This window comes from Doryrhamphus excisus, linkage group LG21 (assembly GCF_037039965.1).
Source record: "Doryrhamphus excisus strain RoL-2023G ecotype Guam linkage group LG21, RoL_Dexc_Guam_v1.1, whole genome shotgun sequence".
NCBI lineage: Eukaryota > Metazoa > Chordata > Actinopteri > Syngnathiformes > Syngnathidae > Doryrhamphus > Doryrhamphus excisus.
Genome location: NC_136377.1, coordinates 13,433,108 through 13,454,801, shown reverse-complemented (window position 1 = coordinate 13,454,801; position 21,694 = coordinate 13,433,108). Strand labels below are relative to the sequence as shown.

At 43.0% G+C, this 21,694-nt stretch overlaps 1 protein-coding gene across 1 annotated transcript in view; it reads right to left on the bottom strand.

The window, feature by feature from the left end:
• Window positions 1-17,808, bottom strand: part of mtnr1bb (melatonin receptor 1Bb) — a 62,915-nt gene extending 45,107 nt beyond the window's left edge. Inside the window, exon 1 of the mRNA XM_058086625.2 lies at window positions 16,960-17,808. Coding sequence (XP_057942608.1) covers window positions 16,960-17,170 — 211 coding nt within the window. The 5' untranslated portion in view covers window positions 17,171-17,808. The remainder of the gene's footprint in view (window positions 1-16,959) is intronic.
• Window positions 17,809-21,694: the final 3,886 nt, after the last annotated feature.

Sequence of the window (21,694 nt, the reverse complement as noted above, 5' to 3'; positions counted from 1 at the left end):
GCTTCACTCGCCGCTCACCCACCTCCTCACCCACAGCCGCCTGAAGGTTCGGTGGAGCCGTTACGTAATGCACTTGGAATTACAGCCGTGTATCCATTATGGATGCTGGCTCATGCAAGCGGGCCGCGGCGGGATCCGATAAGGACAGGGAAATTACCGTTTGCTCACTTTGTAGATTAAACGGGTCAATCGTCCTCATCAATAGCGCTGGACAGTGGAGGGGAACAGTGCTGTCAGCGGCGCAGCACAAACCACTGAGTCACACCAACTCCCTCCATCTCAGCGGCAAAGTGCACACAAGCGACGGGTGATGCTGATGACACATGACAGCAGTCCTTACGTTGTCTCTGCTGCTCGCCTCGTAAACACTTCTTCACTGAGAGGAATCTCTCTTTTATAGCCGCCGTCCTTGTCACTGCACTCTTTTGGAGCCGTTTACAAGCCCTCGCCTCATCCTCAAGCGTGGCTCATTTCTACTGCCGGGCTTCCTGCTCGGCCTCGCCACTTCCTGTTTCCTTAAACCACCCGTCCGTATTCAAGCGGACTCGCTGAACACTTAAAGCTGCTGGAAACATCCCAGTCACTCATGTCCAGCCGTCACTTCTACCAGAAAAAAGAAAATCAAGCCAGATGATGAAAGAATTATATGGCAAAGCTTCAACACATAGAGGAAAATCCCCCAAAGCCCGGCGGACCCTCTCCCCCCATGCATTATAGATCAGTGGCAGCTCGCATGAATCCTACGCCAAACTACATCACGAAACGAGGCCGAGCGGCTGATATTTGTCACAATGGGACGTATAATGGGATGTCACATGCAATTTTCATGCGTGGTTCCAAATCATTCAATATCACGTAAATGACTTAATTCTCATCAAACTAGCAAAAGAAGCCCTGTGGCGAATGCACCCCCCCATTAAACCTCCCATTTCTATTCCACCCGCGCTTCTTCATTTCCTCTGTTGCGCACTTAAAAAGGTTCCGACGGGGTCTGTGGTCGGCTGCCTTCAGCTGTCAGGTCGGGAGAAACCTTTTTCACACTCGGAGAGCGGCGAAATCTCTTCCGGATTAAAGAGGATCTGATTGATGTGACAACCCACTTGCGCAGCTGATTTGTGTTTAGATTTTCACAGATTAGAATCAAACAACCCGCTCGCTCCTGTGGCGGGAGAATAAATTAGCAGAGCAACCCAGCGTTGCCCGATGGGTCGCGGTGGAAACGGAAGGCATGGGTGGGTTTTTCAAAACTGATGATAAAAATATTAAAAACCACTCATAGCAACGCAGGGATGCTCTTTTACCGCGTGCACTTAGTGGACCCACTTTCCTGTGACAACGTCCGAGAGATGCCAGTCCATTTGGCGGTCTTGTTTTGCTATGTGGCCTTCTAACGCCGACCTCACATGGCTGACCTTCTTTTTCACCAGCATAACAACCAACTTTTGTCCCTGAAGGAAAACTTCTGGAATCATGAACTTTCATATTCCTCAACAACACATCCACACTACACCACTCTCCGGAGGAAAACTAATGATTAGCGTCGGCAGGGTAATTATTCCGGGCCTTACGCCACAATCACGATTCAGTACGGAGTGTTGGTTTTAAGTCACGGTTCCACTCCTTTTGGCAAAGTAAGGGCGCAAAATGCAAAACAAAACAAGCTAAGCTTTCATGCTTTGGCATGAATAATTTTTCAAATGAAACTGCTAACAGGTACTTCATTAACTGTCAAATAAAACATCAATTACTACTGATCAGGTTTCTTGTTGGCAATGTGAGAAAGGGGCATCGTAGTAACCGGATTATCATAATAACCGGGTATCGTACTAACGGAACTAATTATATCATAAAAGACTAGAAATTTGCCGGGAAATGAAAATAGTATCGTAATAAGCAGTACTTCGATATAACCGATATCGATATAACGAGACTTTACTGTATTTAGTAATTTATCATTCTAGACCTACCAAAATGAAAACAGCTAAAATAGTTCTGAGACAAATGAGATACATTTATTTGGACAAATTTATTACAAAGATTGAATTACTGGTGGAAAGCCAATACGGATACAAAGCTAACATTTCACCCTCAGCGGCACTGATCGAAAGTACTTGCTATAGACCACAGTATGTGCACAGCTGCAGTATTTATGGATCTGACACAACATCCACTCATTCATTCATTCATTTTCTACCGCTTAGCCTCATGAGGGTTGTGGGCGTGCTGGAGCCTATCCCAGACAAAATGACAAAAATGGAAAGGTACGGAATCAGAGGATTAGTTTTGAATTTGGGCAAAAGTTGCCTTGCTAGCAGAAATATGTCCAAGTTTAAATATTACATGTGGAGCACCCCAGGAGTCAATCCTGGGACCAACACTGTTCAACTTGTATATCAATGACTTCAAGACTTCTTATTTGCGAATGACGTGTTTGTTCAGGAGAAAGAACACAAGAACTAATTGAAAAAATGACCAAACTAAGAAGATGGTTTGATAAAATAGATCATCCTATTACTATTATTAGTAATTAGTAATTAGTAAAACTAAAATAAAACACAAATAGACGGTGTGGACATTGAAAGTGAATCTCACATGTGTTGTTCTCTGGTTCTACCATATCTGACTTACTGTGTGGAGATATGGGGTAACAACTATAAAAGCAATCTTCACTCCGTGAGGATAATCCATAATCCGCGTGTAGAGAACATACTAATCTTTTATACATCCAAATCTGACCCTGACCCTCATCTTAATGCCAACCTTAACCTTCTAACTGTGGTCGAAGAGATACCGACGTCCTCAAACAAGGAAAACAATTTTGTGTTAATATTTTTGGGTGATCTTTTTGGATTTGTGTTATGTCTTTTGGGAAAAATTGCTTGGAGTGTTTGAGTTTGAGTCAGGCCCTCATCCTCTGCAACAGATGAATTGTTATGATTCTGTTTGGGTTCTGTGCTCCCACTGTCTGCTTTCTGTCTGTGTGCCTTTCTTCGGTTGTTCCTGGGCAGAGCCACACTGCTGCCTGCTGTACACCTGCCTGGCATTTGCAATTAGGCCTTCAAATATCCACACTGGACTGCACTTTCATGCCAGACTGTCTTCTTGTGCCATTCTATGCACCTTGCCTCTCCTTGCCGCCAGCCCTGCTACGTCTATACTTTTGCTTTATTTTGTATGTGTGCGGCTTTTTTTGTTTATGGTTCTACTTTTGGATGTTTTCCACACTACATTTGTCTTTGCAATTTTCCGATTTTTACATTCCGTTGATGTTAGTGATTAGCGCGCAGGCCTCACAGCTAGGAGACCGGAGTTCGATTCCACCCTCTGCCATCTCGTGAGCATCGCGCTTTCATTGTGGAAACGTTTATCAAAACCAACCTGTAACTGCAACTGCAACACAACGAGCGTTACGTTGGCATTTCAATCTCGATCATGATCATGATCCCATAGCAGCTCCAAACACCATCTTGTTATGGGTTACCAACTTCAGAGATACTGGATCTGCATTGAAACCAAGATCAAGCAAAACCGACCTCGCACCGGCAGAACTGATTTTATTTTTAATACAAAATAAAACAGAATGGCATTATATGTACTTTTGGAGAATAAAAACACTTTTTTGTTTCTTTACTTTATTTGCCTTTTATTTAACCTACAAATGTGTCAGATCATTTTGCCTGTAGCTGTACTTCACTGAGGCTGCACGGCGGTCGAGTGGTTAGCACGCAGGCCTCAAGAGACCCGAGTTCAATGTTGTCCCCGTGCATGCGTGGGTTTTCTCCGGGTACTCCGGTTTCCTCCCACATTCCAAAAACATGCTAGGTTAATTGGTGACTCCAAATTGTCCATAGGTATGAATGTGAGTGTGAATGGTTGTTTGTCTATATGTGTGTACCCCGCCTCTTTCGCGGAGCGGCTGGGATAGGCTCCAGCACCCTAGTTAGGATAAGCGGTAGAAAATGAATGATGTTAGTGACGCTAACCGAGGTTCCACTGTATCCGATGTATCCCTTAACATATTTTCACTGATTTCCTGGTTGCACACTTAACAGGACATTCAGGGTCATGTAAAAAATGTAAACGAAATATGAAAATCATAGGCAGAATGAAAGTACGTTTCAGTGATATTGCCTGGCACCTTTGAGCTCAACTAACTTGGCTGTCAATAAAAATCCCCATTCTTCCTGCTCAGATGGCAGAAAAATCGACAAAAGGCCTCCGTGGCTGCCGTCAGCTGTCACTATTCCACACGGTGGCGTCACTTCACAGGAACGACAACAAAATGATTTAGCGGGCGAAGACCCTGCCCGGTGGGTGAGAGCCCTGTGAGGCATTTTCTTCTGCTGAAATGCTCAGTTTGAAACCTTGTTTCCAAATCACTGCATGCGGTGATTATGTCTGATGCGCCGTGGGAAGCGTCCGCCCCAGTCGATGAATCCATGTGCTCCCAGACGTCTCATACAACCAGAAAATATTAAAACAGCACAAGCCAAGACAGATAGAGAGGGTTACATTTCTAGCGGTAGTTAATTGGACTTGTGGCTTTGCACGCTGAAGGTGACACATTAATCCACGTGTCTCCAGTCCGGTGAGTGTGCTAGGGGGGGGTTACCGTCTGAAACCCTTGATTGCGAGGAATCATCCCGACCTCCATCACTGTATGCGCTGTCTATACCTATTACTTACGTCATTTGTCATCCCGAGTGCCACGCCATTTAAGTGCGTGACGCACGCTGCTTGTAAACAAGAGTGCGAGGACAAGCGGGGGCTCGCTACTCCTGTCAGGCCCCTTCGAGGGCAGGCAGCGGTGCACTATTTCAAATAATCAAAAGGAAATGAAAAAAAAAATGTCAGCCACTTCTAACAAAAAAAAAGATTCAATTTATTCCTACATGAAAGCAAACGTGTTTCTCGTGAAGAGGACTTTTATCTCGGATGGAATTTTCTTAGCGGAGCAAAGCACAACAACACTTTAATATTGATATGTTTATATATATATATATATATGTTAAACTTTGCTTTTTATTATCTGCTGGAAACTTGCCTTGTTTTTGGAAAGGTTTTGGCGCAGAGTTCAAATAGAAGTTGGCAAAAGTCAAGCATGAGGAATTGAGGATTAAAGCTCGTTGTGCACTCCTTTGTTTCAGTGATCAGCAACTGTCAAAAGACAAATTGACACTAACTGTGCTATTACTAGAACATGTAGTCCTCACAAAATTGACGTAGACTGGAAAAACACACAATCTCATCAAGTCTATTTTTCCAATTTCAAGTCATAATATATCATCAAACTTCATATACAGTAAAGTCTCGTTATATCGATATTGTCGGGAGTCGGAAAAAATATCGATATAACCGGACTGTCGATATATCCGATCCTGCGCCGAACTACATTAAAAGTGGGCAATAATGCACTCGATAATGTTCTATACTATAGAACAATGTCGAGCAGCTTAAATCAATCTTTGCTTAAGGATTTCAATACCAAAAAAAAACACGGCGAAGAACCAACGAATGCCAGCATGTACATATGAAAAACAGTGATTATTGCAAGCGATAAAAAGATATCTGAATACAACACAATTAAATACATGTATTTGTACGCTTGTGTCTTCGTTGGAATAGGTGTGTATGCTATGTCAGTTGGTTCTTCTGTTGCAGGCATGTGTTTGGCCAGCTATGTGGGGCGCGTTGAGCATGACCTGTGGACCAGGAAGTGCGGGAATCGCTGTGTGTGCTGCACTCTGGTGGTGGAAGTGTGAAAAATAAAGTTGACTGGAAGCAGCCGTTCGCCGTGTTCTTTTTTGGTATTGAAATCCTTAAGCAAAGATTGATTTAAGCTGCTTTTGTATCGATATAAGCAGACCAAATTGGCTGGCGGGAGATGAAAAGGGCATCATAGTAACCGGATTATCATAATAACCGGGTATCGTACTAACGGAACTAATTATATCATAAAAGACTAGCAATTTGCCGGGAAATGAAAATAGTATCGTAATAAGCAGTAATTCGTTTTAACCGATATCGATATAACAAGACTTTACTGTATCATCTAAAGTCCCGGTTCCAGAGCCCTCTGCAGCCGAGGATCAAACAAACTGCCAAGGTCCCGACGACCACTCTCCACCTGCCCTCTTTGGCCCTGAGTGGTGACCTCAGGGGAGGCAAATTAAGAACGTGTTTTAGACAATCTATAGATACTGAAAATCTTGTTAAGTCAAAGGAAATGCAAAAATTGCCAATGTGAATGAAATGCTGTCATGATGAGGAAAAGGAACGTTTGTGCGGGGATGTATTTCCTCGGCGGACCGCTCAGTTGTGGCAAACTAAACATGCCAAAACGGTGACCTGAAAGACTGGCAAAAGTTGGTGAAAAAAACTTCTAAATGTCTCTTACGGAGCGTGAATGGAAGCTAGCTAGGTTAGCTTAGTTTAGCAGAGCATTCTAGTTGCGACTCGGGCTGTAGGGGGGTGTTTACAGATGTTTTACAGATTAAAGCTTCCTTAAGAGCCAATAGTGCAAAATGTGAATTCTTGTCATTTTTAATGAGTTCTAAACTTTTCAACAGTAATGTTTTCCTTTCTATGTTTTGTTTACTTTTTGTGTGTCATGTGGGACACACTATTCGAGACTATTATATATCATTTCATAATCAATCCTTTCTCTATGCCGCTTATCCTGGAGCCTATCCCAGCTGACTTTGGGCTAGAGGTGGAGTACACCCTGGACTGGTTGCCAGTCCAATTTATGTTTTTTCATTTTGTTCCTCTACTGTACTCAAACATTACATACCAAGCGTGATTATGGCGTACAATCCCATAACAAGTACCTCCATTCGCCAGAACACGGGCTAGACCACACCCCCTTCTATGACGTATTGAAGAAAAGTGACTAGAAGATGAATGTCATAGTAAGAAGCTTATAGATTTTCAATGCTGTTGACAGACAGATCAAAGTGTACAAACTCACTGTGCATGTTTGTGTAACAGAGAGTATTACGGTCGTTTGCGCAGTAATTTAACAATGCGTTTATTTTTGTGCTTGTAGTTTGAAGGTTTTTTTTGGGAAGTATTATCTTCAGAAGAGAGCTTTGGGAAAATGTAGCTGGGAGGAGGGGGGCATAGATTTGAAATAAATAGAGTCTCTTTGAAGCGACTAATATGTGATCGCTTTGACGGTAATCCCCTTCATCTCAGGCGAGCCAAAAAACTTCTGACCCGCACATAAGACCACAATGGAGCATGATGACAGAAGGCTTGTTCATAAAATGGAAGCGCAACGTGAGATGTGGTGCAAGCAACTGCAACATTAGCATCAAAGTTTGTTCGTTTGTGTAACAAACAATTTTTTCCCACGAGTTCTGTTGAATCGGGACGGAATCGGGATGGAATCGATACGAGCGGGACAAAATTGACTCAACTTCAGAGTCAAAAGTCACTCCTGGGTGAAAAGGGAATTTTGTACAGTGGAACCCTGGTTAGTGTACGCTCTGGTTAGCATATTTTTTGGTTTAAGTTGAAAAAAGTTGGAGATGAAATTTCTCCTCACCCACGTAAGGCCAAAAGGGACATTTTAGAAAATTAATTACACCCGAAGACAGCTGGCATAGGACCCAGCACCCCCGCGACCCTCATGAGGATAAGCGGTAGAAAATAAATGAATGAATGAATGAATGAATGAATCATTGTCTTCCCTCTTTCACCAACTTCAAGCCGTGGTCATTTACTCAGCTAGTAATTTAACAATGCATTTTCTCTATAGACTACTTGTAATCACTCAGTAAATACATTAATTTAGCATATTAATTACTAAATCAAATATTCTAAAAATTCCACTCAAATTCATCAGTGAAATAGTTTTTAGCTTACAAAATTTTCAGTTTGCATACATGTCCTGGTTAACGTACAATATGCCAAGATTAATACACTGCGTGAGTCCAGCTGTGTTTATGATGACGACTTTATCAATACGTCCTTGTTTGCATCCTGTTAGCATACTTTGACATAAGTTGCAGAAGTTGCAGTTGCATGGGCGACTACATCTTCCTTCATCACAAACACAGGCATTACAGACCTACAGACCTGCAGACCTGTGATGTATGTTGAGTTATTTTTAGAGGTTTATTTAACAAAATGTATACAATGACATAAAGCAGGCTTTGCAACACATCTTAAAATCAAGCTCTTCCAACTACCTGTGTTGTAAGTTTGATCATTTTGTTTTTCTTCAGCGAATAGGCTAGCCTAGCGTTATTGTGTAAGTGTTGTATGTGCTATATGGCAAGTATTATGTTGGCCATGCAGTATGTAGCGTTACAGTGTATATGTCAAAAGTTAATCAAGTTCACAATCTGGCTTGGAGACACACTCTGTCGCAGACACACAGCTCATTAGCATTAAAACTGAACCCGCACGCACACACACATAGTGGGGCTTAATGAAAGCACTTTGAAACTGTCGACATTCCAGCATCAAGGACAACACACTCTCAATACACAAGTAGAAATCCAACGTAAAAGTGCTGAAAAATAGCAAAATATGGTGGCTTTAAAATCAATAGGTTGAATAAGAAGCAAAGTAGTGGAGTGCTGACAGTAAACGTCTCCATAAAGGCGCAGGAATGCAACGTTGCTGCGATGAATGAAAAAGTGGGCAGCTGTGTATTATTTAACTTCCTTTATGCAGCTATTATTATGAGCGCACATGTGTAGGAGCGAGTGAAGCCCGGTTACTCATCACAGTGTCGTCCCTCTCCACTTATGCAAAGCCCACTGTGGTGACTAATGGCTTGGCCTGTGTAAACAGTCCACTTCCATCAGGTGTTTTCCCACCTGAAGCGTGGAGTGGGTTGCATGTGCGCTTCGCCCTCAGCCCCTGTGGGCTCGGCTGAGTGGGCCGTGGGACAAAGACGTAACGCGTGCGTGGCTCAAAGCAACGCGGTGCAGGCTCCGATATGAGAAAAGGTAGGCTACGCAAATCAAGCGATCTCTCAAAGGAAGGTCACGGCGGCCCAGAGAGCGAAGCGATGCCTGGAAATGGTGGAAATGTGATTAAACAAAACAACAATCCCTGTGCACTCAATCAATCTTGATCCACACTGAAAGGTGTCTGATGCATGAAGCACGGATACAGCAAAGGAAACATCATCATCCTCTCCAGGTGTGTCCTCTTGGAGCACAATGTTGTTGACTGTCAACTGTAAAGTCTCGTTATATCGATATCGGTTATATCGAAAGTACTGCTTATTACGATACTATTTTCATTTCCCGGCAAATTTCTAGTCTTTTATGATATAAATAGTTCCGTTAGTACGATACCCGGTTATTATGATAATCCGGTTACTACGATGCCCTTTTCATCTCCCGCCAGCCAATTTGGTCTGCTTATATCGATACAAAAGCAGCTTAAATCAATCTTTGCTTAAGGATTTCAATACCAAAAAAGAACACGGCGAACGGCTTCTTCCAGTCAACTTTATTTTTCACACTTCGACCACCAGAGTGCAGCACACACACCGATTCCCGCACTTCCTGGTTCACAGGTCATGCTCAACCCGCCCCACATAGCTGGCCAAACACATGCCTGCAACAGAAGAACCAACTGACATAGCATACACACCTATTCCAACAAAGACACAAGCGTACAAATACATGTATTTAATTGTGTTGTATTCAGATATCTTTTTATCGCTTGCAATAATCACTGTTTTTCATATGTACATGCTGGCGTTCGTGGTTTCTCTCGTGTGTATAGATTCTATACACACGAGAGAAACCACGAACGCAGTTGGTTCTTCTGTTGCAGGCATGTGTTTGGCCAGCTATGTGGGGCGGGTTGAGCATGACCTGTGAACCAGGAAGTGCGGGAATCGGTGTGTGTGCTGCGCTCTGGTGGTGGAAGTGTGAAAAATAAAGTTGACTGGAAGCAGCCGTTTGCCGTGTTCTTTTTTGGTATTGAAATCCTTAAGCAAAGATTGATTTAAGCTGCTCTATACTATAGAACAATGTCGAGTGCATTATTGCCCACTTTTAATGCAGTTTGGCGCAGGATCGGATATATGGATAGTCCGGTTATATCGATATTTTTTTACTCCCGACAATATCGATATAACGAGACTTTACTGTATTTCTATATTTATTGTAGAAGCTAGATCTTTGGGACTTGGGTCATTTTAAAAGTAGCTCACAGACTGAAACAGTGTGAGCACCCCTTCTATAGACAGATTCAGGCCAGGGAATCCTTTAATCATCTTTATTATGTGTGTGTGTCTGGGTGCTTTATTCACGGGACACACACAGGCCGTTGAAAAACTCTGTATCTGTCCCTTTCTATCCCCCGACTAAGCATTGTGCGCCCTGTGCTGATGAGGCATTCAAGAACATTGTGTATTTCCAAGTGTTGGCGAAATCTGTTTGAAATTTATGATGGCTTCAAAAAAGTTGCATTAAAGTTGTTTACACCCAAGCTAAGCAGTTTTGGGTTTGAACGTTGCTCTTTTCCTGTACCCAAATGAACCAAACTGTGACTTTAAAAGCGTACTGAACACCTCCAAGTATCTGAGGGTTGCCCCTAGGGGGCATCATCAGGGTCTTACTATGGTTTGTAGTGATATATTTTCAAATATTACAGTCCTGCATTCAATGTGTTCTGTGCTCTTTCAGCTTACCAGCAGCGTTCAGGCAAATTTCAAGGACGTTCTAGAATGTCAGACTTGAATTTGTGCTCACGTCTTTCCATTTCTGCGGCTTCTGAAGCAAAGTCATTGCAATTTGTTCTCATGTAGCGCCGCCATCTTCAAGCAAAGCATGTGCTCTTTGTCTGCACTCTTGTCTGCACGTTCAATCTCACTCTCACCCAAGAATTCTGTTTGACACCATTAAGTCTTTTGAAGGTCTCAAACACATGGCTCGCTGGGCGTCGAGTTCAATGGCGACGGCTGCAAATACGGTTTCTTGCCTCCGTTGAATATCGCACTTGACTTGACTCTTTTTGCTTTTGACATACAAACCCCCCTTCCTCTTCATCACTGCATTATCTGGGGTCAGGGCGATGGCACGGCGTGAACAAGACGAACAAAACACCTTTGAGGACAGAAAAGCCTTTCAAAACATTCACTTGATTGAAAGTTGGGGGGGGGGGTGTTGTGAAAAGAATTTCTATCTACTACAACTTGGCAAAGCACAAAACCCTTCACCTTCAATTAACACAGTCCTGTTTCACGACACCACAATGCTCTGAATAAAACAATAGTTCCCGTTACACAGCATGAATATGTCATCTATTCTTCCAAAGTCACTTAAATACATGTCGCAGTTTTCCAATATCATCGGTGTTCCCCATTGGACTGCAGGGTATTTGTGCCGTGAATCATATATACTTTGTGGCGGCCTTGTCTAATTTGCATAACTGGCCGTGATGCATTTGCATGTACAGTGGAACCTTAGTTGGCGTCATTAATCCCCTCCAGAAGGTAAGGTATTTCCCCCCCATAGGAAATCATGTAAATTCAAACAAACCATTTTCAGTTAGATTTATCCAAAATTATCCGCAACCGTTTTGTGAAACATGAACACATATTTAGTTCCCTTTTTTTGTGTGTTCTTAAGAGAGAACGAGTTAGCAGGGGGACACAGGAAAAGACAGGAGGCAGAACTGGAGGTAGCCGAGATGAGGATGCTGAGGTTCTCATTGGGAGTGACCAGGATGGATAGGATCAGAAACAAATCCATCAGAGGGACATTACATGTTAGAGATCTTGGATATAAAGTCAGAGAGGCCAGACTTAGATGGTTGGGACGAGAGAGAGGAGAGGAGGAGAGATAGTGAATATAATGATGGAAGGATGCTGCGTTTAGAGCTGCCAGATAGGAGGTGTGTAGAGGAAGACCTGATGGAAGGATGCTGCGTTTAGAGCTGCCAGATAGGAGGTGTGTAGAGGAAGACCAAAGAGGAGGTTTACGGATCTAGTAAGGGTAGTTGCAGAAGACAGGGTTGGATGGAGGAGATTGATTTGCTGTGGCGACCCCTGAAAAAAGCCCAAAGAGAAAGAAGAAGAAGACACTAACAATGAACGTCATCTGACACATTTTTATGATAAAGCCCTAAAAAATGGCCATTTTCATAACTGAGCTACAGCGATATTGCTATTGTTGCAGCTAACATGAAGACTTGTTGTTTCTTTGTTTATTTCAAACATGCATACCTTAATACCTTAGTATACAATACACACGTCATTGCTACAAATGTCTGAAAAAGAGCAGGAAGAAGCAAAGCTCATTAAATCCTACCCCTTCACGTCAACAAAGAAGCCATAATGGTCCTACCGACGAGCCAACATGGATCTGCGATGGTTTCTTTTGTCATTCAACAGTCCTCTTGATCATGCCACCAACATGTCAACAACGTGTTCAAAGTCACGCCTAACACCCAACCACCAGTGTACCTCATCACTGCGAGGCTCCACGCGGGATGCTCCCAGAGCGGCTGCTCACATAGCGTATATGACATGAACTCTTCCTGCTGGTTCTCCGCGTCATGATAACCACAAGTCCCATAGGAAAACCAGAATCCCCATCTTGTAATCAAAGTGAGTGGTCTGTATTTTTTTACCTGAGGACTTTGCTAAATGTACTAGCTCAGCGGGGAGCACAAGTCCCATCAGTCAGCATCCCAATGACAGCGGACATTGTAAGTGATTATACTGTTATCCATGAAACATTTAGCACTAGCGCTAAGGGCATGAGGGGGCTTCTTACCAGATAACATGTAGTTCATTCTCCATATATTCAGGCTCTAAGATAAGCTTCTGGTTCCTCATTTGACGGAGGCGAGGGCTCTCTCAAAGTCTACCATGATTAGCAATAGCAAACAAACACGCTGTTTCTATTTTGTTGTTGTTGACGGAAGTAGCATTAGCTTATATCGGCTATGTGAAATCAATATGCCTCATATAGAGGCTCCGGAGTTTTTTTTTTTTCAATGATCAGGATAAAGCAAAATACTTATCTTGAATATATATGCTAATGCATGATCACAGCATGTATCTTCCACCATGTTTCTTCTTTCTCTTTAGGCTTTTCCCTTCAGGGGTCGCCACAGCAAATCAATCTCCTCCATTCAACCCTGTCTTCTGCCTCCTCTGTCTCTCTCACACCAACTCCCCTCATGTCCTCCTTCACTACATCCATAAACCTCCTCTTTGGTGTTCCTCTACGCCTCCTACCTGCACGCCTCCTATTTGCTATTGCTATTGACAAGTCGGCAAGTTCCCATACATTTCAATAGCATGTGACGTCATTATCGTTTGCACTTACGTTTATCGTTTGGTTTCTAAAGCTCGCTAATAGCAACAAGAAGGCATTTCTACAGATTTGAGAATTGGTTTTTTTTTTCGTTGTACATGCTCATGTACATGTCTGTAATTCATACAAAGATGTTATAATCTTCATCTTTGGCTGTGAACATGGATCAAAGATGGATCAAAGATGGCCACGATGCGGCCATCCGATATATGCGAGGGAAATTGGAACGGGACTGGAAATTTTGTCCGAAATAGGCGTTATAAAAAATCCGATATATGCAATGAATTTTTATTGGAAATGCATTACAGAAAAATTGGTTCTTTTTTATCTGTCCGTTGTGAGCGAATTTTCGATATATCCGAGTCCGATATATCCGAGGTTTACTGTAGTTGTAAGCTAATAGGATGCTAACAAGGATGTTTTCTAATGAAAACACCTTTGGACAATTGTCTCTTCTTTTCAATAAGGATATTTAAAAATAACATATTAAAGCTGTAATTATAATATCGTGTGAACAACAAAGATGATCACATCATAAGAATCTCTGTTAGGAGATTCGTGCTGATAATTCAGTGATATCAACGCTGAATTTAGTGAGTCGCGGCCCGCATTAAAAGTGAAAGACAAGAAGTGTTTTTTGCGTCACGCATTTGCTCGGTATTTAAATACAAGAGGTCAACAAAAGTGAAGTATCCACGACGTAGGAGGACAGTTCTATTGCCTTGTAGTGCTGGTCAGAAAGCTGCATAAACCCCTCCACAATGCAAGCCAAGAGATTTGGACAGAAGAGCTTGGATACACTCCTCCGTCCAAAGTGTGGCACAGCAGCCGTCTGTGGAATGCGGTTCATTTCAGGAATAAAATAAACAAAAACAAAAATTTGGTTGTCAAATGCTTAAGTCAATGTGGGCCGTCAACATAAACGGGTTCCACTGTATAATTTATTTTGTACGATCAGGATGCTGCTATGAACGGGCACGAGTGCAGAATGCAAGCAGATCATGTCAAAGGATGCTGTTCTTCATGCGCAGAGAGAGCAAGAATCCTGCTTTCATCCTGCTTGATGAATAATAGTTGCTGATTTACAAAATATGCTAATATGTTTTTTTTTTCATTGCCCCAAATTGGAGCCCGGAAGAAAATACACACAAGCCAGCCGGACGCAAACATGAAAGATTTTCAGCACCAAAGTTGGAGCATATGTCTCTCAGGCCATCTCTACAGGAAGTGGTCTGCATAGGTTTTACCAAAGGTCCCCTCCGTGTGCCCCCAAAGCTGACAATGATGAAATTGTGGTACATTTCGACCAGGTTGCATAGGAAAAATCTTGAAAGCCAGCTCCACATTCTTTTTCACCACGCCATGAGAATTCAATAAATGATCAGTCAGGCTTTTCATGAAGCCTTCTGGGTAATTTCACCTGCCGCTTGGAACCCTTTCGAACTCTCCGGCTGGTGGCGAGATGGGAGGCTAAATAAATAAGTAACACAGAGTGGAGCAGCTCCGGTGGCGTTTGGGAGCGATCAATCTGTGCTGTCAATAAGGCAGCATAATAGCTTGTGATGGCTTAATTAGCCCACGATGAGTCCTCAACACGGTCCATTATGACAGGTGCAACCTATCGTGTGTGTGTGTGTGTGCGTGCGTATGGATGTGTGTAGCAGCTGCTCCATCATGCATAGACATGAAATCCACACTGACATGCTCTTGTTAATGTCAACATTTTTGCCCCGATTGCAGCCTGACAGGCATGCTGCAAATTAAACAAATGAAACGAAAGTGACGCCGCAGCTTTAAGGGACCTTGTCATGTTATTGGCATACATGCTTCTCTCACATTATATAATACCTCCACATGTTATGTATTGTAGCACAGCCACAAATAGACAACGGGAGTCGTGCAAGTCTCTACTCCAATGAATAGCAGAGGGCTGCTGATCGCAAACGGCTTTGGTTCCAGGTCCAAACAGTCAACTGGCAAAGGTGCAAAGACAACCGAAGATGATACACCATCCCACTGACAAGATACTAACTCAACTCAGGGGTGTCCACATTCAGAAAAAATTAAAGCTCTTGGCTCTCTTACTTTGTTCCCAATACCGGTATGATAGGAAGCAGCTCTTCCCTCACACAAATGTCACGTTATGTCTCGTGTAATCAACGAACACATGATGCTTCTTAATGATTCTTTTGCGGTCATGACACTTTACAAATAAAAACAGACAAAGTGCCATATTTATTTTCAACGCAACAAATCTTTAAAGCGGACATAATATGCTTTTTCCACTTTTCTGACCTATAAATGTCGTTAGAATATTCTCATTCTAAACGATGCCAAAGCGGCAAGTGAGTTTGCGCATTTGGAAGTGATCCCTGAAAGACGTTTCAGATGGCTCTGCATGCGTGGTTTTTTTTCTAACAATAAGTTCTACTGCAGTAGAACTCTGGACTTCCTTATATGGGTTGAATATGGCCTGCACTCAGTAAATGCAGACCTACATATCCCAAAGTCCTCGGGAACTCTTGGGAGTGTGACCAATCACAAGGGAGTGGGTCTTAAAGCAGGAAATCCGTGGAAACACTGCAGAAAAAGGTGCAGAATCTGGAAGCTCTAGAAAGCTATCTGTGCGGGTTATCATGTGTAGCTGCTCCACAAAGCACCGAAAATGAGCATAATAGGTCCCATAAAAAAAAAAAACATGACACGCTCACCTACTATCAATAAGTACTTAATAAATTCATTAATAAGAATCGATTAAATAATGCTGGTAACTATACAAATTGGAAAGTTGGCCATTTCTGTGTGGCACAAACATCCTGATAAAGAAAGTGCAAAGTATGAAACTGGAAAAGACTAAAACATTGAGTCAAATTAGAACCCAGTTCTGATTTCAGATCTCATTCAGTTCTGCCCCCCCCCCCGCGTACTAATTGGCTGCATTTAAGAGGAGGGGTTATTCCTCCTGATGTGTGCTATTAGTGTAGACTGCTATGCTTGCAGCACATTTTGCAAATTGCATATCTCTTGTCCTGTGATTGGCTGGCGACCAGTCCAGAGACAGCTGGGATGGGCTCCAGCACCCCCGCAACCCTCGTGAGGATAAGCGGTAGACAATGAATATATATATATATATATATATATACATAGCTGCAGGTTGCAAACTTTGGACACTCCTATAGGGACAATAATGTACTTTTTTTAAAGACAACATACCGAGGACGGCTCAGGGTTCGGTTTAAACAAACTGTAAGCCATATGTTATTTGTGTTGATTATCGTTTACAGTATGTGGATGTCATGGCGGTACATGATGATGGTGGTGTCCCATGCATGGAAAAACATGTATCTCCAGATCTCGTGAGGAGGTTGTTCTCTCCAGAAACAAGTTTGTGTTGTGTGATTTGAAGTTGAAACAGCCCTGTGATTATCTACTTTTCCATATTAGCTGGGTTGCTGCAAGTCAGATCATCGCAGCAGTGCCCTGGAGCAAGGCATTTGGTGATAAGCTGACTTCTATGTGTGTTTGCAGTGCAGCATAAGTAAGATGATTGAAGCTTGTTCTAGAAGACATACGTGAGGATGCTTCTGATGCTCCTGTAAGCCTGACTGACATTTCTTGTTCAGTGCATGCAGGCGAGTGAGTACAAGAAGCTTCTCACCAGAGTTCCTCAGCTTTCGGTTGCGGAACACGGAGATGATGACGAGCAGGTTGCCCAGTACGTCCACCACCGTGGTGAAGATCAGAACGCTGGCCAGGATGGCGATGACCCAGGCGGGGCGGCCGCTCTCCTCCCCGGCCAGCGCCCGCTCCAGCTGGCCCATCCGCGGCTCCTCCGAGCGGTTGCGGAGGACGGTCAGCGTGTCCGGCATCACTCGCCTTCACTGGCCGCCGAGCGAGCGCGATGTCCGGCGGGCGCCGCCGCTGTCGGTGGGTCCTGCGCGGAGCATCGTGGCGGAGGTGATGGTGATGAAAGTGGGTGCCTTCCACTGGATCGCCAAGTGCTGCTTTTAAAAATGTTGCAAAGACACTTGATATGAGGAGGGAGGGGGTCACGTGTGACCTACATAAAGTTACACGAGAAAGTGTCTTTGTTCATATTTGCACCAAAAGTCCTCCATTAGATGTCCCTCAAGCTGAGAGGAGCTGCTCAGATGTTTGAGGGGGGGTCCTATCCTCTTGCAGGCTGCCATCGTTGACTCTCGCCATCCATTTGTGTATGGGGGGGGGACGAAAAAATGCGTCAGACAACTCTTGTGTGCTGTAACAAAAAAGCCAAAGAGGAGCTTGGAGATATCTTCTCTAAACCATTGTGACGCCTCTGCTGCAACGCACGTGCCTCCATGCTCCCGCGATGCGATCCCGGAGGAGCACACCCCCCCCCCCCACACACACACACACACACACATACACCAATGCACGCGCTTCTCGTGCACGTGCACACGCACGATCCCCCCGTGAGGCGCACAGCGGTGGAGACACCCTGCGAGTAACAGCACAGCACCTCCTACACGCCTTTATATCTTCCCCCCCCGTCTCTCCCAGCATCTCCCAGCATGCGCAGCAGTGTCCACATCAGGCCCCGGCCCGCGGGCCAAATATGGCGCATGAATGACATCAGAGCGGCTTGCAAGTTCAAAACTTGTGAGAGACATTTTATTTTTGCTGCACATTCATTCAGATAAATGATATTTTTTTTGCAATACATCTTCAAAAACAGAACTGCGCTCTTGTCACATACACAATCTTTGATCTGCTTTTGCATTAAGTCCTCAATCACATACACAATCTTTGATCTGCTTTTGCATTAAATCCTCAAAGTGGTTTCTGCTTGTCTTCAAAAAGGATTGTTCTGCTCTTTTTCAGGACAAACTGAACAGTCAAAGATCCTTAATATGACAGGAGCACCTTGTTGTTTTTAAAGGGGAACTACATTTTTTTTTTTCAAAGAAGCTTTCACACACAGATACCATTGCCCTGCTGAGTTTAAGGACCTACCGCGACAACGCTAGAGGAGCGTCCTATACAAACATCCTCTGTTTTTAAAAGTAAAAAGCCGCCCACACATTGAGTAGGACAGTTCATGCATGACAACATATCATAGCAAGGCTTTATCTCGCCTTTGACCAAAGTAAACAAAATGTTTTTACTGAGAAGACAGACATTTGCATCTATTCTTCCTTGAAAGCGGAGCTCATGTTTAGTCACAAAAAGTCCTCCATTGCCAAAGGATCGTAGCGCTTCTTGATGTTTGTGCACATCCTACTTACATCCACTAGAGGGCGTACATGCATGCTAGCTATTACTATAAACGCTGAGTATTTTACACTGATGAATGTTGTCATGGTGAACATACTCACTGCCACAAGAAGGCATATTGCATGGAGGGTTTCTATGATATGCTCTGATATATTGACCAGCCACCAGTGTGTATATGTCTCCGCTTTGGCAACAACTGACATTTCTGCCTGAGCGAGCAATATATGCGCATGCTGGAGCGCAATAATTGCGTGTAATTATCACATCTCGCGGTCTAACGGCATGCAGCGGATAACTGGTGGGAAAAGTACAGTGGCGCCCTTCATCACATCCACTGGATTTATGTGTCGTCGATGTTGCGAGCACTGACACATTGAGGCCAGCGCTATTGTTTAACCCTTCGCTGCCGCTCGGCCTCATGCGCCAACAACCACCCCGCGGGGCGAGAACAGATCCTCCGTCAGCCTGGTTGGCCTGATGTGATGACGTGGAGAAAGACAAACAGTACATGCCAAACCAAAAGGTCCATGCCATTGATGGTGAAAACAATGTAACTCTACTCATAAGGCGACTGGCGGTAAGTGACGTGCGTCACAAGGGTTTCGGGGATCAATAATCCCCGTGGTGATGCAAGCTTTTCAATAATCACGCTGGAGATCACCAGCTAACAATTTGGACAAAGCAGCTGGATGTTATCTCACTGACTGACCTACAAACGCTTGCATCAGGTGATCATTTACATCCTATAGGAAAACTCATGACCTTTAACCCCTGCTACTTCAAAGCATTGGTCAATCAATGCAGCGCTTAAGAACAGAACATGTAAACAACCAAGTGAGTACACACACTCTCTATTATTTCCTATTAAGGGACAATATTATGGAAAGTAAAGGGTATACTTTAAAGTAGTCAATGTCCACCAGCCATTATTGCCGACATGGTTGGTGGTGGTGGTCACATGTACACGTGTACTTCCTCAGGGCTTCTTGTCATGTTGGAAAACTTTCAAATGGCCCAGCTTCAGCTTCACAAAGCACACACACATGTTGGAATGAATCTTTCTCCTTAATGAACCGCGGTTCCCCCAGTGCCGGTAGCACTCGTGCAGCGCCAGAACCGTGAGTGACGCTGCCACCACCAGCGGCTCTTCAGAATATATATGTTGGCCCCGAACCGCAGCTCCCCAGTGCACGCTACCACCACTTGACTGTCCGTGAGACACAACAACCTTACAACTCAAGTGTGTTGTCAATAATGACTGTGTGCTGACTCATTTTCAGTAGTACATAGTACATTAGGCTGCATCAAAAAACACAATTATTGAATTTTGATATGGCTGGATACTAAAAGAGTTCCAATGTATGTAGAAACAACACATACAAAATATTTTTCCAATACATGATTATTTAGGAGTGCCACCATATACGTATCTGTTTTTGTGGAATAAAGTGGTGAACAGTTCAACGGTCGCCATGGAGATTTGAGGTCAGCAAAGACTGCAGCTCAAGAACTCTGAAGTGATCTTTATATTTTTGTTGGTATTTATACTCCTATTACATATTACTAGCAAATTTGTTGTTTTGTCTTTGTAATTTGAATGATTTGTAGTCATATTTATTGGTATTTAGCGCTAACATTAGCTAGCTACAGTTTGCTAATGACAGTTAGCTAATAGCTGAGCAAGCATAACATCAAGACATTTTTATGTTCATTAGAAAAAAAATGGAATGCCAGCCAAATTGACTTTATGAATTTAAAATTTCATTCAAATTTGATGCAGCCTATAGTACATAGTACATATCTGTATGTTATGGTAGCTGTACACTGACTTCTCTAAAGTATATCCAACTTGACTTACTATTGTAGGCAAATGTTTGCCGGTGCTCACTGTCGAAACTGCAGCCCGCAGGCCTTTTCTATTTTCTCATTGGCCCGTGCCACTTCCTAAAAATATCATTTAACAAGAAAACTACAAAAAACAAGTGGAAGTATAATGTCAAAATATTAAGAGAAAAAAGTTGTAAAATAAGAAAAAAAGTTTTATATTTTACCACAATTACAACGTTGCAATTATGAGGAATAAAAAAAAGCAATTTTGGAAAATGAGGTTGCGAAAAAATCCAAAATACGATGACAAGAAAAATCATAATTACAATATAAAAGTTGAAAAAGTTAGAAAACAACAACAGCTGAAATGTACCAAAAACAGATGCAATTTTACGAGAGTAAAGTCGAAATATCAAGACAAAAAAAATGTCATCCTAATGAGAAAAAAGTCTTCGGGCGAGAGGCGGGGTACACCCTGGACTGGTCGCCAGCCAATCACAGGGCACATATAGACAAACAACCATTCACACTCACATTCATACTTATATATATATATGTGTATATATATATATATATATCTTATATATCTTATACTATATTTCCACGTGTTGCTTTCCAAAATATCAAAGTGGCATCCTTCCATCCTTGCATTCCCAGTATGCGGCTCTGACTGGAAAAAGTTTGGCCATGCACTAATAATATTTACATTGCCAACGATAGCACAAAGATCAGTCGGCTGTTTGTCCTAAATATATTTAGCTTTACTGGGATGGCTTTTGCATGTTTAATGAACAAACGGCCCCCCCAGCATTCTTTAATTGTTCTATCTGCGGCCCTCGGAGGACACCCGGGTCATGTTTATGACTATTTTCTGTAGTGTAATTAAAAGTGGAGCAGATGATTTTCATGGGCATTAGAGAACATTTTAAACGCTAACTGAGTCTAATATCGTTGTTTATCCTGCAAATGCGTCTCTGTTCATGATTTCCAAGTTGTTTTTGGCTCCACAAAAAGCGGTCTGCTCTAATGGACCGCTCAGCCACTTAGCGCCTGGAAGCAACCGGACCCGTATCAATTTATGTGCGCTCGTTTACATTCGCAGCTGCATATTTGGATTGAGCGCACCGGTGTGAAATGGCTCCAAGGACTGCACGGTACTTATAATTGCAAAAATAGAGGAAGCCATTAACCTTTCCCAACTGCGGAGAAGATGGTTTGTTTCAACTCTTTGGGGAAGAAAATCGAAAGGCAAAAGTTTGGTGTTGAGAAGGTGCTTTCATAGGCTCTGATGAGAACAAATTAAGGAGCCG